Source organism: Dunckerocampus dactyliophorus, chromosome 1 (assembly GCF_027744805.1).
Source record: "Dunckerocampus dactyliophorus isolate RoL2022-P2 chromosome 1, RoL_Ddac_1.1, whole genome shotgun sequence".
In the NCBI taxonomy this organism is placed as follows: domain Eukaryota; kingdom Metazoa; phylum Chordata; class Actinopteri; order Syngnathiformes; family Syngnathidae; genus Dunckerocampus; species Dunckerocampus dactyliophorus.
In genome coordinates, this window is record NC_072819.1 from 1899028 (window position 1) to 1916116 (window position 17089).

Sequence of the window (17089 nt, forward strand, 5' to 3'; positions counted from 1 at the left end):
GCTCATCAGGGAGGAGGTTTCCTAACATACTTCCACACAGACACACCAGCTGGCATTCGTTACACCTCCTGAGAGGTGTGCTCTTCATTTGAGGATCCAATACTTATTTCACTCAATTAAATACAAATGATTTGATAACTTTTAATGTTTTTTTTCTAACATTATGTACTGTCTGTGTCTTTGTAAAGGGGGGGGTATAATCGTACAAAATCAAACACTTAATTCCCCCACTGTATTCAAAATGACATGTTTGCTTTCTGGCTGTGCAAAACACAAACGTGAACAAATCTACTGAACATGTGAGGTACAGTAGCAGCCCTGTAGTGACGTTCGCTTTAATGACAAATTCCTATAAATAAACCCCCCCCAAATCCACATTTACACCGTTATGTGCCTACAACAGTAATAATCTATTCTTTGTTATCTGCTGGTATTTGACTCGTTAATATTCCACAGTCCTGAAAAGGTGAGGAATGATGTCGAAAGGTGAAGAAATCAGTAATTATTTCGAAAAAAAAAAAAAAAAGATGAACACTTTGATTGCCAGGATCTTCTTCAAAACACAAACACTGTCAAATCTACTTATGTGATGGGTTTAATTGTCATTCCTGCTCTCTGTGGAGTCACTTCACAAACACAACCCACCGTCATTCAGCATGATTTTGTCAATTGCGAATGTACCTCGCCTGGGCCCGAACGAGGGTCCACAGAAGACAGTCGAGAGCGCTAGCCATCGAGCTAAAAGCTGTCAACTCGGTGTCCCGTGCGACTTTTAAGGCGTCGGGGAGTGAGGTTTACCGGCGTACTCTCGTTGCACGGCCTCTTTCACCTCACTGGACATCACAAGTGATACATGGAAGGTCTCTGGAATTTTAAAAACAAGCATAATTCCACTTTAAGAACAATTTAGCTGGATTTTTTTCCTACTATCTCCACTGAGAGAAGACATGAAATTGTGGCTCTGCTGAAATATCTTAAAACAAAATGAATCCAGGGGTGTTTCAGGGTGTCTGCTTTAAATATAGACACACTGTCACCCCTCTGCATGAGATTGTTTCCAGCCTACGTGTACCGTCTAGGAATAAAAAGAAAGAGCAACCGACAAACTGCACTTCCGCTGAAGAATTCAAGTTTCTTGCGGCCTTTCAAAGGTGTAAATGAGCCTGTTGAACGCAACATAACTCAACATACAGCAAGTTGACCTCTGTGACGTGGCAAGACACCCACAAAGCAGCTGCTCCGAGGGTGGTGGCAGGTTCTTTTTTTTGTGCATGTCAACACTGCGGTATCGGTAAAATACAGTTTTAAAAAGGCACCTTCTGGACGCCAGCTAAAGCCAGTCCGGAGAAACAGCCCGGGACGGGGCAATAACCCATCCGCTTTCCATGCATCCGCTGCTTCCTGAGAGGAGGAAGGGGGTTAGCTAAATGTCGAGCCGTTTCCTGCTTGACCAGGAAGTGGCAGCGCCAACAATATCAAAGGCTTCCTGGCATGGGAAGAGTCTCAGTCTCACGGGTGGGCGGTGACAGCTGAAATCTCATTGCCGAGCGCATGTGTGTTTGTTTTTTTGTTTGGGTGAGATTTACATGTTGTTTTCTTCGAAGATGTGTTTCTGAATTCTGTTAGCTTGAGGCCCCTTGGTGCTTGAGGACAGTGTAGACATTATCCACTTTGCTCAGCCTCTCAAAGAAAGGGATGAGGTCCAGCAGCTCAGTGTCGGACATGTCGTCAAACCACGAGGCCACGGGCACCTGCGAATGACCACATGAACTATGAATGTGGGACACATGATGGAGGAGGGGCGTCCAAAAAGATACACTGAAGCATTGAAGATACTGAAACCAATCCACTGTTGATCAATATGGAGACACTCCATATTGGCTCCCATTTTTGGACACCCCTGCTCTGGACCTAGACTTGGGATGACTCACGGCATTGTCAGGATGGAAGATGTAAGAGGCAGGGGAGTTGTCTACGATGATGACCTTGTTCAGGTCCCGACCCAGGCGACTCAGGTCCTTGACGTAATTTCCTCGGTGGAAAACGCAGGACTCCCGAAAGAGGCGGCAGCGGAAGGCTCCCCACTTGTCCAGAAGGTCAGAGACGGGGTCGGCGTACTGCGTCGCAGGGTAGAGGCAATGGATGAGACGAGCGATTGGCGTGTGCGAACGCTAAACACAGACGGACGTCTCACCTTGGCTAAACTGGCAGTGAACAGGACGCACTCAAACATTTCTCCCATCCTCTTTAGGAACTCGTCCACATGAGGCCGCTTCAGGACGTACACCTAAAAACCATCACAGGATGCATTTTAAAAATGTCAAACCACGGTGCCCTCTCAAACTTTTTACACTTCTCAAAAGCATCGACATGCATTTTTAACAGAAACTGGTAATGAACTGACATTCAAAAAGTGGGACTCATTCCTCCACTTTTTCTTCTCTTCGTGGCATCGGCAGCTGAGGGCAACCTTCCCGAACCAAGTCATCCGGAATAGGCTGTGCTTGTCTGAACAAACCTATCCTGGATTACTTGAACCGGGCCCGGGCCCCTGGCACATCTTCTGTGTTTGAGCTGGCAGCGACTCTTCCAGTTTAAATGAGCACGCCGCCACAAGGACGGAGAAACACCGCTCTGGATGAAGGGCAACATTTTCAGCAAGTAGAGCGGTTACCTGATGTACGGTTCCATCTATTTCCACAGGAATGATGAAATCGGCGTTGTTGACAGGCTGGGCGTGAAGAGGAAAGCACGTTAGAGGAGGACTGGAAACACTTTGTTTATTTGAAGAAGCGGGCCGTTTGGGTTAGACAAAAACATCACCGAGAAACTCTGGAGACGAACAGCGTGGACTTTGAGTTGCTCGCCATGTAATCTGATCGCAAAGCGTTTTAAATCACTGCGGAATTTGTAGAACTGAGCTCAGTCTGCAGACCTGCCAACTTTTTTTTTTTCCATATTTTGTAAAACCATTAGGTTTATTATTTGGGCTGTTGAATGATTGCCATTTTTAATCAGATTAATCACCGTTTATAAATTAATTATGATTAATCATATTTTCATATTAAAAAACAAATAGGTTTATATTAGGGCTGTCGAATGAGTGCAATTTTAATCACATGAATCACAGTTTATAAATTAATTGCGATTAATCACCATTTTTCATAATTTGTAAAAACTTTGGTTTATTATTAGGGCTGTCAAATCGTTAACTTTTTAAATCAGATTAATCACCGTTTATAAATTAATTACGATTAATCACCATTTTTCATATATAAAAAAAGGTTTATATTAGGGCTGTCAAATGAGTGCCATTTCAATCAGATGAATCACAGTATTGTGATTAATCACCATTTTTCATATTTAAAAAGATTAGGTTTACATTAGGGCTGTGGAATGATGACCATTTTAACCAGACTAATCGCAGTTTAGAAATTAATTAATTAATTACGATGGATCACAATTTTTCATATTTTATAAAAACATTAGCTTTATTATTAGAGCTGTCGAATGATTGCCACTTTTAACCAGAATAATCACAGTTTAAAAATTAATTATGATTAATCACCATTTTTATAATTTTTATATTTTGTGACAACATTGGGTTGTATAGTAGGGCTGTCAAATGATTGCCATTTTAAATGTGACGAATCAGTTTATAAATTGATTAATCATGATTAATCATCATTTTTCATACTTTGTAAAAATTTGTAAGAGAATCTGACTGATGCATACAAAAGCTGTCATAAATCAGGTTAATCACAGTTGATAAATTAATCATGATTAATCAGCATTTGCAACTACGAAATACGACTATTTTCACTGTATTTTATGAACCGAGAAATAAATGACAGGACACGATTGTATACATTTAATATATTGTGCGTTTATTAGCAGCGCCAAATGGACTACTACATAGTACCTACTACAGTATTATGAAGATACAGCTTTTATTATTACTTACTAGTACAGTGTCAACATTTCTCATGACATTACACTTTTTGCTCTATTTTGTGTATTGTATTTTTTTACAATTTTATTTTATTCCTACAACATGCCGTGGGCCAATAAAACCGAGCCGTCGAGCGCAAACGGCACCTGGGCCTCACTTTGGACCCCGATGGTTTCCGAGCTCTTCGTCAGGATCGAGTGCATGACGTGAGCAACCACAACTCTCGATGACTGTTTAGCTTGTTAGCATCCTTCGTCGCAATAATGCACCTCGAACTGAATGATTTGGTCATTTTTATTGCCAGTGCGTTTTGCTGAGTTTGGGCCAGTCGTATATGCACAGGAAATAATATTCTACAAGCCCACCAATCACAGCCCTTACGGCCTTTTAAGCAAGAGGGTTTGCAGCGGGAGGAGCCAGCCTACGTAAATGTTGGCAGGTGTGAGTTTTACCTTAAAAGAGCTGTGGACTAGCGTCTCATCCAGGTCGATCACCACGCAGACCTTCCCGGCGTCTTTGGACTTGACTGGCGGCAGCAGCGGTTTCACCTGGATCTAAAATAGCCACACCTCCTGCAGTTAGACAGTCTGATGTTTCACCAAATAAATGGAAGGAGGAGCATTGAGGTCACCTTGGAAACAGTGCCGTTTTCCTCCACCAGCAGGGGGGCGTTGTTGTTCACCGGCGGGGGTTCTGGCTGGTCTCGGCACAGGCAGCAGGAAAAGATGGAGAATAAGCCGCCACTGCGGGGCTTTTTGGTGGACAGTGAGGGTGTGGAACCTGCACAAGATGAGGCGCTCAGTAAACGGTAACGGCTCTTTTCCTCGCTGCAGGCTCGTCTTACTTTCATGGCACTCCAGCAGAGCAGAACCTCTGCCAGAGCCTGTGAACTCTGTTTACACTCTCCCTCGCTTATTGTGAACCACCACCAACATGCCGCCACGGCTGCTCTCCGGTGGGCCGAACGTGACGGTATTACCAACACACAACGCTCTTTCATTCCCTCTGCCGCTGCTCGCGCATTCAAATGCAGACTGACCCTCCGCCGGCCTCTGCAGCGCCGGCCAAAACAGGAAGAGGAAGCAGGCGGGAATCGATGCAGGAAGCGGCTTGTGCGAGCACAACGGGAGCGTCGCACTGCAGTCCGGACAGCTGCTTGTATTCCTTTCGATGAGACGTTATTTTCATCATTGCAAGATTATTTCGAGCTCAGTTTGGGAGAGGAAATAATCAGACTATTTACAGGTTCACTATGTCAACATTTAAAAAGGTCATACAGGCAAACCTCAGTATGTCTTCAACAAAAATGATTTTTCGTGTGTTGCACATAAACTAGCCCGTTTGACCTGCACTGTATCATTTCTCGGAATCGAGTCCCCCGACAAAGCACCCTACGCGTTGCTGACTCACCAACCGTGCCACTGCTAAATAACCCACCATGGGGCCAAACTAAGTTGCGAGTGCCAGCAATTTTACAAAGTAGGTGAAAGAAATGAAACTATCCTTCGCTCCTCACCGTCTTCACCAGAAAGAGTCTTCAATAAAAGGTAAGAACTAAGTTAAATGCTCATTGACCATTTATAACAGGGGCGTCCAACCGGGTTTCACCATCGGCCGCATCGCAGTTATGGTTATCCTCAGAGGGCCACTTTTTATCATTCTATTTTACATTTTGGTTAATTAATTATTACATTCATTTTTCATGAATAATTGATAAAAAAAACAATCATTTTAAATTGGATTTGACAACAAAAGAATATCAGGTTTTCTGTCAATATTGACAACAAATACATTTAGCAAGAAAGATTGTCTTTTTGATTTAAATTTTTTTTTAAGTTGTTTTTGTTTTGTTTCTACTTTCATATGTTTTATATTATTGTAAAAATATATTTTTATAAATTAAAATTGTTACTTAAATATATTTATATTAAATAAAAAAAGCATACATATAAAAATACAATAATATAAATATAATTTTACAAGAATATGAAAGTAAAATAATGAAAAATAAAGCTTTCAAAAGTAAAGACAAAATTAATATTAATAACATAATTACAATAAATATATATATATATATATATATATATATATATATATATATATATATATATATATATATAAATAAATATGGTGGTCTAGTGGTTAGCATGTTGGCCAACACAGTAACAGCTTGGAGATCGGGAAGACCGGGTTCGATTCTCCCTTGGGCATTTCTGTGTGGAGTTTGCATGTTCTCCCCGTGTGTGGGGGGGTTTTCTCCGGGTACTCCGGCTTCCTCCCACATTCCAAAAACATGCAGGTGAGGTTAATTGGCAACTCTAAATTGTCCATAGGTATGAATGTGAGTGTGAATGGTTGTTTGTCTATATGTGCCCTGCCATTGGCTGGACACCAGTCCAGGGTGTACCTCGCCTGTCGCCCGAAGTCAGCTGGGATAGGCTCCGGCATGCCCCCGCGACCATAATGAGGATGAAGCGGTATAGAAAATGGATGGATGGATATAAATATGGCAAATAGGCTTTTGCGGGCCACATAAAATGATATGGCGGGCCAAATCCGGCCCCAATGACTTGACATTGTTGTCTACATGTAAAATTGTACCTATTCCCTATAAAATGTATTTTTGGGTGTCTGGAATGGATGACAGTCGTCCCTCGCCACTTCGTGGTTCAAATTTTGTGGCTTTGCGAGTTTTCAAAAAGTAAGTAAACAAGTAGGTAGAGAGATACTTTATTTATCTCCAAGAGAAATTCATGTTTCCAGCAGCTCTGCAAAAGTGTCCTAATAAACATAATCACTTGAAAATAAAACAAGCAAAGCAAAATAGGAAAGTAGGAAAAATAACAAAATAGAATGAGAGCAAATAAATGAATACGTAACAGACTAATAACAACAACAATAATAATAATAATAATAATAATAATACATCATAAGTTAACAAGTCCAGTCCTGTGTGTTTTGACCCCTGGAATGATCTGTTCTTTCTATCAGTGGAGCAGGGCAGTGATAGTAATCTGCCACTGAAACTGCTCTTCTGTCGGGAGATGATGCTGCGCAATGGATGACGCTGGTCGATCAAATCATACTGCTTTGTGGTTGAATACCGCTATTATCAATAAAAAATAACACAAATTGCATGGTTAAGCAAATTTGACTTTTTTTTTTGACTACACTTCAAGCATGACGATGGCTAAATAAACTAAAATACAAATATAAGGCATTCAGAAGATGTTGTGATATATGCAGTACACTACATTGGCCACTAGGTGTCAGTAATGTTACATTGATAAGCCAATAGCCAGAACAGGAAGAAAAAAAAGGAACAAGAAACTCTCCCAATGCTAACGTGAGTCTATATTACAGTATGTCTAGTACATTGGGTAATAGGAGTGTAAAAGTGACTATAGGGGTGTTAATTAGTGTCTATAGGGCTCTAATCGTGTTAAAAAGCGTATTTAGAAGGTAGTAAACAGATTTATAATACCTAATATGTCATATTTTCTCTTATTATGTCTACTATATTGGGTAATAGGAGTGTAACGGTGGCTATGGGGGTGTTATTTCATGTCTATTGGGCTCTGATCATGTTAAATGAAGGTTGTAAACAGGTTTTCTATGCCCTAACTACGAAGATATAATTACTGTATTATTTGGTAAACCACACACACACCAGGCTTGATAACCGGAACAATAGGCTTTTATTGCAGGTTTGAATTATCTACATAATAATAGGCACAATAATAACCCTGATAATAACACGGGCTACTGTTGTGGCCGTAACCCATGGAAAGCTAAAACTCAACTCTGAACCCCCAACATCACTTCCTGTCCACCTGCCACTCCGCTTCCCTAGGGAACACATTTACAGTAACACGTCTTATGGCTCAAGTGGCTTACTTTCTGTTATTATTTCTACTCTACTAGGAAATCTGACTGACTGTAGGGGTGTTAGTTCATGTCTAGGGGGCTCTAATAATGTGAAAGGCATTCAGAAGACAGTACTGAAGGGGTTACCTTTTGAAAACTAGCTGGGATTGAATGAGTTCATAATGAATTCATTTTACTTCTGGAATATGCAGAGGGCCAATAAAATGAGCTGTGCCCCCGGGGTGCACTCCGCACACACCAAACCTACATGCTTTCAGTGTGACACAGCTTGCAAACGACAACCACAAAAATACTCTTTTAAAAATTCTAATTTGGTGTGTTATTTGTCTTATGTGAATAATTTTATGGGTTTTTTTTGTATCAGAGCGGGAGTGACGCAAACAAGTGTTTTAAAACTTAAATCTCATTTATTCGATTGCTGCACAGTGGTTGCAGAACGAGTGAAAAAAGAAGAAAAACAAAAAAAAAGTGTGATTTGGCCTTGATGGGATGGCGGGGATAATGACTGATAGGTCAGCTGATTACTCAGTAATCTGTCAGCCGCCGAGTGCACAGTGAACAGCCTGAACAGAGGGCTGATTGTGCTATCAAACGTACACCTCACAACTCGACATACTTTTCTCAATCACATCTGGACACGGGCTGCACGGAGATCGAAACGCGCTCCGGTGACTGCGAAGTTCTGAGACCTTGAACGCAGCACTCTTACGTCACTTCCGCTCTACAGACTTGGAGGCCCGCAGTCTTGAGCAGATACGTCAAAAAAAGTGACTTTCACCATTATGACTTCGAAAGTAATAAAGCACTCACCTCTATCCCCTTTCTCCGAGGAGTTACTCCCCTCTTCGTCCCGGCTGACCTGCGTGATGACCGAGGACGGGTTGTCCATCACGTCCACTTCTGCTCACGCGTCAAACTTGTGGATTGTGCGCCGACTCTGCGACGCATTCACTTGCAGGGAAGTTCGCCACTCGTCGCCTTACAGCTCCCCCATTGACACGTCGGCGGCTGGGCGTCGCTGCTCTGTAGCACCCAAACTTACTGCATGTTTGTGACAGGAGTTGGCAACTTTGATTCAATATGGTGCTGGGGGCGCCCCTTGCAGTTTCAAGATCCAAACACGGAGGTTTCAAGGCGTCCCATTCCACTTAAAGTGGCGCAGTGAGGGAATGGCGGAGCGCGCCGCCGCCTCTCGTGGCGTCCGCAACTTTGACGACGATCCCTTGAAAGTAGCACGCAACAAACTTACTCCGAAAGTCAAACAAAACTTAAAGTGAAACCGAACGATTTCTCCTTAAACACCACGCGCTTAAAGACATTAAGTGCTGTTAAAATGAACTTGGTAAATATTGTACGACTGGTAAACAAGCAGAGCTTACAACGAAGCTGGCTGACACTGACAGACTGTCGGCTGCTTTCCATGCGAAAGGTTCTTCAGAAAAGAGAAAACAGCACGGGATTATCGAGCCGTGGTTTGTGTTCATTGAGCAGCATTTCTTGCTGTTTGGTCCTCGGCGACGAGTTCGGAGGTAGCCGCCGTTTGCAGAAACTTTTCGTGGGAGTTGCCACACAGAAACGCCCAGTTCGGGTTCCCTTGAAACTGCCTTGGTCCAGCCAAGGGAGCGTCGCAAAAGTGCATGCTTTGGTTCTAAAGGGAGCCCCGATTACGTGCCTGATACAGTATGTTAAAAACAACAGTACAGTGTTGGTGATAGCAAAGGCAGAGCTACTCTTTCTGTTGTGGTTTTCTTTTAGATGAACTGATCATTAAAATATGACACAGAATATAACGCTCCATTTATTTATTATTTACTAGGGATGGGTAAATCCTGTGACGAAAACGTCACTGTCCCTGCACAACACCTCTGGCAACCTGTAGCCTGCCCAATGTATGGCCATTTTGAAAATGCTTTATTGGTTTTGTCATGTCAACTCTACTTGACTAGCTTTGGAACAAGTGACTCGAAATTAAACATACAGCACTGGGTGAAGCGAATTCGCAGATTTCAGGCCAAAAAATATTTGTAAAATGTAATTCAGAATTAAAAATAAATTTTACATTTTATGTATTTATTTTAAAAAATGTATATTTGAAAAAAAAATTCTCCAAAAAGATGCTGTTTTTTCCACACAAAAAAAACAGAAGTCATTAATAATTTATTATCACTTGATAATATGTGATAATGGTGACACTTTGAATTTTGCGGCCTTCAGTCTTTCCAAAACGGTGGTTAAATATGACCTATTATTAGTCAAAAAGTACACAAATTTAAGCAAATTTGAAATTGGGCATTTTCAAGGATAAAAATGGCTACATTAACTAAAATACAAATATAAGGCATTGTAGTATTTTATACTGGTCACTAGGTGTCAGTAATGTTACACTGATGAAACGATAGCCAGTACCCCGCCTCCTGCCCGAAGTCAGCTGGGATAGGCTCCAGCATACCCTAGTGAGGACAAGCGGAATAGAAAATGGATGGATGTCTTATTGGATGTCTTATTTTCCTTGTTAAAAAGTGTATTTCGAAGGTCGTAAACAGGTTTTCTTTGTCTTATATGTTGTATTTTCTCTTATTATGTCTACTATATGGGTTAATAAGAGTGTAAAGGTGACTATGGGGTGGTATGGCATGTCTAGAGGGCTCTAATAATGTTAAAAAGTGTATTTAGAAAGCCGTAAACAAGTGTTTTATGTCTCATATGTCATATTTTCTCTTATGTCTACTAGATTGGTTTATAAGAGTGTAAAGGTGACTATAGTGGTGTTATTTCAAATTCTTTATTTTTTTAAAAAGGGACAGTGTACATTAATCAACATTACTTTGCAGAAAGTAAATGTACCCGAGTTAGCCGAAAGGCAGTTCATTTGCCAGATGGTAATAGACCCAACAAAACAAAACAACAAAAAAGAAACAGACATTTCATGTCTAGAGGGCTGTAATAATGTTAAAAAGCGTATTTAGAAGGTAGTAAACAGGTGTTCTATGTCTTATTTTCTATTATTATGCTTACTATATTGATTAATAGGCGTGTAAAGGTGACTATAAGGGTTTTATTTCATGCCTTGAGGGCTCTAATAATGTTAAAAAGTGTATTTAGAAGGTCGTAAACAAGTGTTTTATGTCTTATGTGTTGTATTTTCTCTTATGTCTACTGTATTGGGAACAGGAGTGTAAAGGTGACTATAGGGGGCTATGTCATGTCTGGAGAGCTCTAATAATGTTCAAAGAAGGTTGTAAACACGTTTTCTATGCTCCAAGTAGGAAGACATTCCACTTATAACTAAATGATAAACAAAGTAAAATGCAAAGCATATTGTTGCTCCAATCACAACTGCTGGGACACAAGAATCAAATTGTATCAACAATTTATTGCATACTATCTCTGGAAAAAAACAACATTTCCCACTTATAAACACAGCAAATTGGCACATTTACAAATCTTCAACCGTCCAATTAGAAAGAGAAAAAGGAGTGCAGTAAAGAGTAAACCACAGGACTATTAAATGCTATCGATACCGCGAGAGGCTGTTCACATGTCGTCTTGTAAAGGCTAGTTCAAATAACTCGTCACGTGACTTTGAACCGCATTCGAGACACATTAAAACACAGATGCTTTGGATTTGACTCCAATCTAGGCACTGACTGGGCAACCATGATTTCACCACGTACGAGTAACACTGAGGAACCACAGCAATTCACCAGCGTGGCGAGACTGTTTCAATCTACACGACTCACTGCTTGGAATACAGACGCACGAACTGCACCCTACCTTAACAGCAACCACTAAGACACTCCTTTTTTGTGTTTGTTTTGTTCAAAAAGTAGTTCAAAGATGCTCCAACGTGCATGCAAATAAATTAACATGAAAAAAGTAAACAGTTTAAGGAAACGTGATTTGGTTTTTAAATCTAACGCGTAACGTCGACGTCAATGCAGACATAAGTTAGCAGCTCAAAGCACGGTACGGTCACGGGTGGTGCTTTTTTGTCCAAGGAGGCTGATGATGTCTGAAGCAATTTCAGAATGAAAACAATTCTACAGTCTACATAAGTACACATGGATTCCAACCTTTGCAGCGGTTCCTCCCTGCACCTGACACGGCAGGCTGAAGAACACTAAATGCATCATTTGTGAGTCAAGTCGTCTTTAATTGTTTCACTTGGGGCCAGGAACGGACTGGGGTGCGCTCTGGTAGGTGCGCAGCTGCACTTTGTGTCTGGTGGAGATCTCAGCGCGACGACACTGCTGCTCCACCAGGAACTCCTTGAGTGTGCCTGTGGTGAAGGTGAGGGTCTGCCTCCTCAGCTTCATCAGGTAAGAGTCCTGCAGCCAGGCGTGTGTGAAGCAGTCACGTGTGGTCGGGCGAGCCCTAAAAACACACATTATCATGATATCAAGATCTACTGCGCATCCATACAGAAATGCAGTGGATACAGTGCAAAGGCAGATTCGTGCTTTGGATGTTTTTCTCTCTTAATAATAAAAAGTTTCATTTAAAAACTGCATTTTGTGTTGAGTTGTGTTGTCATTGACTAATATTTACATGTGTTTGATGATCTGAAACATTTAAGTGGGACAAACATGCAAAAAAGTAAGGAATCGGGAAGGGGGCAAACACTTTTTCACACCACTGTGTATATTTAAAAATGCATGTTCAAACGTCACTCTTTGGTCTTTTTCCCCCATTTTTTCTGTTGTTTTTATTTTTATTTTTTTCCGAATACAGTATTTCAACTTTCCTTTGAAATACTCTTTGCATTTTCTTTTTGCAATATTATGACTATTGCGACAATATTGATCTTTATTCCCCTAATATCTCTAACTATAATTTTCCAAATATTAGAAATGTTGTTTTGTTTCTCTAATATTTAAAGAAAATCTGCTTTTCTTTCTTTCATATTTAAACTCTGTGCTCATTAAATGACATAATGTGTCCTCATATTGGGAAACTCAAACAGAAACAAGCGTATCGGAAAAGAGGCCAAACAGTTGATGACTGTTTTCCAAAGTCCAAGCTGACGTGTAGTGAGATTGTCTTGTGTTGCCTAAAACACAGGTCTGCTTTCACGGATGACTTTGGAAATAAAAAAAAAAATCACTTTTGAAAGGCTGAAATCAGAAGATACAGTATGTACATTTTAAAATAAAAAAAAACGATCAATTGGTTTCAGCTATCGAGCTTTAGCGCCTTTATTCCAGCAGAGGGCAGTGTTTCTTGGCAGAAGACGAGCAATAAATATGTTTGCTCTAAAACGGGTGGTGTCCAAACTTGCTTATTAAAAATTAGTTATTAATACCAACATTTCAGTTTTCTCTCTTTACATATTTCCTTTTTGGTCTGTTTTCCCCATTTTTGCTGCAAATGGCTCCCAGGCCGCACTGTGGGCACCCCTGCTCAGTAGGGGGCTGGTGGTCACAGGGATGGCTACAGGTCAGTATGCACCCATGCAATACTCGATATTTTTCTTTGCACAGAATATGTTTATATGTTTACTCTTACCAAGCATAACTGCTCAGCATCTTCTTGACAAAAGCAGAGGCACTTTGGGACACGTTGGGGTACAGTCTTGTTGGGTCAAACCTCGCCATCAGGATCTTGGACTTAACCTGCTGCGGGTCTTTGTCTTCAAAGGGCAGCCGGCCGCTGAGCCTGGTGACAAAAACAGACTTAGGTGTTGATGACGTGCCCTAAATGAGTGTGTGTGTGTGTGTGTGTGTGTGCGCTCCGGCATTTAGATACTGGACTCACATAATGTAGATAACAACACCGACAGTCCAAATATCGGCTGGGGGCCCCACCACTTCACCTTTCACCATCTCTGGAGCTGCAAGCACGTTCAGTTACAATGGATCCCCACATAGTCACGATTCAGCATTGCTGCAAATTCACACACACTTCCCCAACAGGAAGTGACCCAGCATGCCTTGTGAGTTCTAAATGAGTATGAAATAGTGTTGTTTTGCATGTACTGTATATACAGTGGTGTGAAAAAGTGTTTGCCCCCTTGCTGATTTCTTCTTGTTTCAGATCATCAAACAAATGTAAATATTAATCAATGACAACACAACTGAACAAAAAATGCAGTTTTTAAATGAAACCTTTAATTATTAAGGGAGGAAAAAAATCCAAACCGACATGGCCCTGTGTGGAAAAGTGACTTCCTCTCCTGTTAAAACTTAACTGAGATGAATTGAGATCTATCAGTGTGGAAAAGGTTATAAAGACATTTCTAAAGCTTTGGGACTCCAGCAAACCACAGTGAGAGCCATGTAGCTTTGGATGTTTTTCCTCCCTTAATAATAAAAAGTTTCATTTAAAATCTGCATTTTGTGTTGAGTTGTGTTGTCATTGACTAATATTTACATTTGTTTGATGATCTGAAACATTTAAGTGTGACAAACATGCAAAAAAAAGAAGAAATCGGGAAGGGGGCAAACACTTTTTCACACCACTGTAAGCATTGTTTTTGCTGCCCGTACAGTCCGTGTGGTGCCGTTACCCTGTGTGTTACTTGTGTTATTTTTGGTGGGGTGGGGGAGGTGTTTGGTTTGTGTTGCGTGAGTTTGGGTATGAATGTCAAGCTAATTCATAGCAAACAGGCAGTGCTTCCTATGTACTGTACAGCAGTGCCACAGATATAGCTCAGACCGTCAATTAAATAAAATATATATTGATGCAAGCATCTACACATCTACTGTAGATGAATGATTGGCTCACCCATGTAGTCCAGAGTTCCTGTTCCTGAGTCCTGCTGCTTCAAACTGAGCGGGTTGAAGCTCTGAGCGCTCCCAAAGTCTACAATCTTAATGGCGTTCATGTTTGTCACCATAATGTTGTCGGGTTTCAAGTCCAAGTGGAGGACCCTGCGGTTGTGGAGGTACTCGACTCCCTGAAGGATCTGGACCAAGTAACCCACCACATCATCCTCAGAGTAGCGAAACCTATCATAAGAAGGTTTATAAGAAGGTTTATGGCGCTTTCACGTGCCGTACAGTATATCCTGCACTGAATGCTTGTTTGCGACCCATCTACCTGTCGATGAGGCTATGCAGAAGCTCTTTGCCTGTGCAGCACTCTGCCACCAGCACAACGTAGCGCGGTGTGACGTAGGCCTCGTGCAAAGCCATAACTTTTTCATTGTGCAGAGATTTCAGGATCTCATACTCCTTCAGCACTTCCTGTTTGTTCTCCTGGCTATAGGGGATGATCTTGGCCATGTACATTTTGCCTGTGGCATTCTCACGGCATTCCCGAATGACTCCAAAACGACCCCTGGAAATAGATTGGAACAGATGATTCATTTTCTAATGTAGGATGAGAGGTTTAATGATCTTTTCCGTTACCTGGATTTCTCATCCAGGAAGGTGTACGGTTTCTGTGGAACCCCTTGCCGCAGAGCCGTAGACGGCGTAGCACGTCCGGATGGGGTGCCTCTGTTGGGCGTACTGATCCCTTCCCCGATGGGGCTCAAACTGGATGTTTGGACTACTTGAGGGGCAAAGGAGACGGGAGATGTGGCCACAGAAGCTGTGGTGCTGGTTAGTGAAACTGGTTTGGTGGGGGTTGAAGGTGGAGTTACAAGTGTGATAGGGGTCTGGGTCATAGGAGACACAATGTTCACTGGACTCTGGGGCTTGGGCACTATAAATGGCATAGAGGGATGTTTAGAGCTTATTTTTGGAGCACATGGTGCGTTTGTGACGGCAGATGACGAGACAGCTAACTGGATTGATGGCACAGAAGATGATGGCAATGCCGCAGGAGGAGGGGACATCAGTGGTACGGGTGCATCTTCAGGACTTGTAGTGGTGGAGGCGGTGAAAGTCATCATGGGTATGAGTGGGGAGAAAGATGAGGGGGACACCGGAGGCTCAGGTGTGTCTGCTGTCTTAACAACAGCCACTACAGGTATAGCATCCTGAGCTGAGAACATAAGACAACACTACTACAATGTTTTCCCACAAACATCTTTCAACATGTGCATCTTCTTGTCAACATTGCTAGAAATACCTGCTGAGTCGTCCAAACTGACTGGAGCGGAACAGTTGCTATGTGGCCCCTGTCCTGCCTTGTTCACGCAAGACACACGGAACCGAAACAAGTCACCTTGTGGTAAGTCCGTCACGTTGTAGTAGCAGTCAAGCACTCCGGTTGCTACCGTTTGCCACGTTGAATCTCCTGAAGAAGCAAGATGTAACCATGGGTTTACATTGACATTAAACTTAAACCTTCACCTTTGCTCTGAGCTGTGGTTCACATATTTATTTGTCACCTTCTGTCTTTCTTTCCAGAGTGTAGCTGCATGGAGGCTTGGTGTCTGCCGGCTTCCAAAGAACCAGGGCAGTGTTGTTGTACGTCTGAGGGACCTCAGGAGTCCCTGGTCGCTTGGGAACATCTTCAGCGCATGTGGAAAAAGAGGAAGACAGCAGAGGACCAAATAAGGTGAAGCTCTCTGTGTCCTGACGGATTCAAGGTCGACTTTTAAAGCCGACCTTGAGTCATCCAAAGAGAATGTGTTTGTTCATAGACCTTTTCCATTGAGTCCTCTTGAATAATAATGACAATGCCAGGCAAGCTCTCTGACATTTTGTCATACTTGTGAGGAGACAAACTGCATCAATGGTTAAAATGATGGTCACACAATAAAGACCAACATTTTTTACACACATATGCGGAATATGCGTGTTTTCTGGCCTCCGCCACGGGTGCCCTTTGTCACCGATTCATAATTTTCATGGACAGAATTTCAAGGTGCAGCCAAGGCGTTGAGGGAATCCAGTTTGGGGGCCTTAGGTGCTTGTCTCTGCTATGTGACCTGCTATGTGACCTCCACGAGGTCGACAGGCGGATCGGCGCAGCGTCTGCAGTAATGCGGCCGCTGTACCGGACCGTCGTGGTGAAGAGAGAGCTGAGTCGGAAGGAAAATCTCTCCATTTACCGGTCGATCTATGTTCCCACCCTCACCTATGGTCATGAGCTTTGGGTCGTGACCGAAAGAACAAGATGGCGGATACAAGCGGCTGAAATTAGTTTCCCCCATAGGGTGGCTAGACTCACCCTAAGAGATAGGGTGAGGGGCTCGGTCATTCGAGAGGGGCATCTAGTCCGGATGCCTCACCAGGGAGGTGTCTGGGCATGCCCAGCCAGGAGAAGAGCCCGGGGCAGACCTAAGACACGCTGGAGGGATTATGTCTCACAGCTGGCCTCGGAAAGCCTTGGTGTCCTGCCGGTGGAACTGGAAGA

At 42.3% G+C, this 17089-nt stretch overlaps 2 protein-coding genes across 14 annotated transcripts in view; both read right to left on the reverse strand.

The window, feature by feature from the left end:
* Positions 1–116: 116 nt before the first annotated feature.
* Positions 117–9418, reverse strand: ctdsp1 (CTD (carboxy-terminal domain, RNA polymerase II, polypeptide A) small phosphatase 1). Its single transcript, XM_054790834.1, has 7 exons — positions 8651–9418; positions 4584–4732; positions 4405–4506; positions 2675–2731; positions 2195–2287; positions 1932–2117; positions 117–1751 (listed from the first exon to the last, which is right to left on the reverse strand). The coding sequence occupies exons 1-7, from the start codon at positions 8727–8729 to the stop codon at positions 1623–1625; spliced, it is 795 nt and encodes a 264-aa protein (XP_054646809.1). The 5' UTR covers positions 8730–9418; the 3' UTR covers positions 117–1622.
* Positions 9419–10646: 1228 nt separating this feature from the next.
* The window catches only part of LOC129182548 (striated muscle preferentially expressed protein kinase-like), a 52695-nt gene continuing 46252 nt past the window's right edge, over positions 10647–17089 (reverse strand). For 6 of the 13 annotated variants that reach the window (XM_054778898.1, XM_054778887.1, XM_054778858.1 and 3 more), the window contains 8 exons: positions 16119–16241; positions 15857–16024; positions 15190–15769; positions 14879–15118; positions 14564–14787; positions 13595–13670; positions 13346–13495; positions 10649–12214 (listed from right to left, as the gene is read on the reverse strand). In XM_054778898.1, coding sequence (XP_054634873.1) covers positions 12001–12214; positions 13346–13495; positions 13595–13670; positions 14564–14787; positions 14879–15118; positions 15190–15769; positions 15857–16024; positions 16119–16241 — 1775 coding nt within the window. In that variant the 3' untranslated portion in view covers positions 10649–12000. Of the gene's footprint in view, positions 12215–13345; positions 13496–13594; positions 13671–14563; positions 14788–14878; positions 15119–15189; positions 15789–15856; positions 16025–16118; positions 16242–17089 lie in introns of those variants that run through there. The other 7 variants (XM_054778909.1, XM_054778813.1, XM_054778840.1 and 4 more) reach the window with 3 other exon arrangements.

Coding starts and splice junctions, on each gene's coding strand:
- ctdsp1 (XM_054790834.1), bottom strand. CDS start 8,729: ATGGACAACCCGTCCTCGGTCATCACGCAGGTCAGCCGGGACGAAGAG. Junction 4,507..4,583: donor AAAACGGCACTGTTTCCAAG/GTGACCTCAATG, acceptor TGGCTATTTTAG/ATCCAGGTGAAACCGCTGCT. Junction 2,288..2,674: donor TAGATGGAACCGTACATCAG/GTAACCGCTCTA, acceptor GATGGTTTTTAG/GTGTACGTCCTGAAGCGGCC.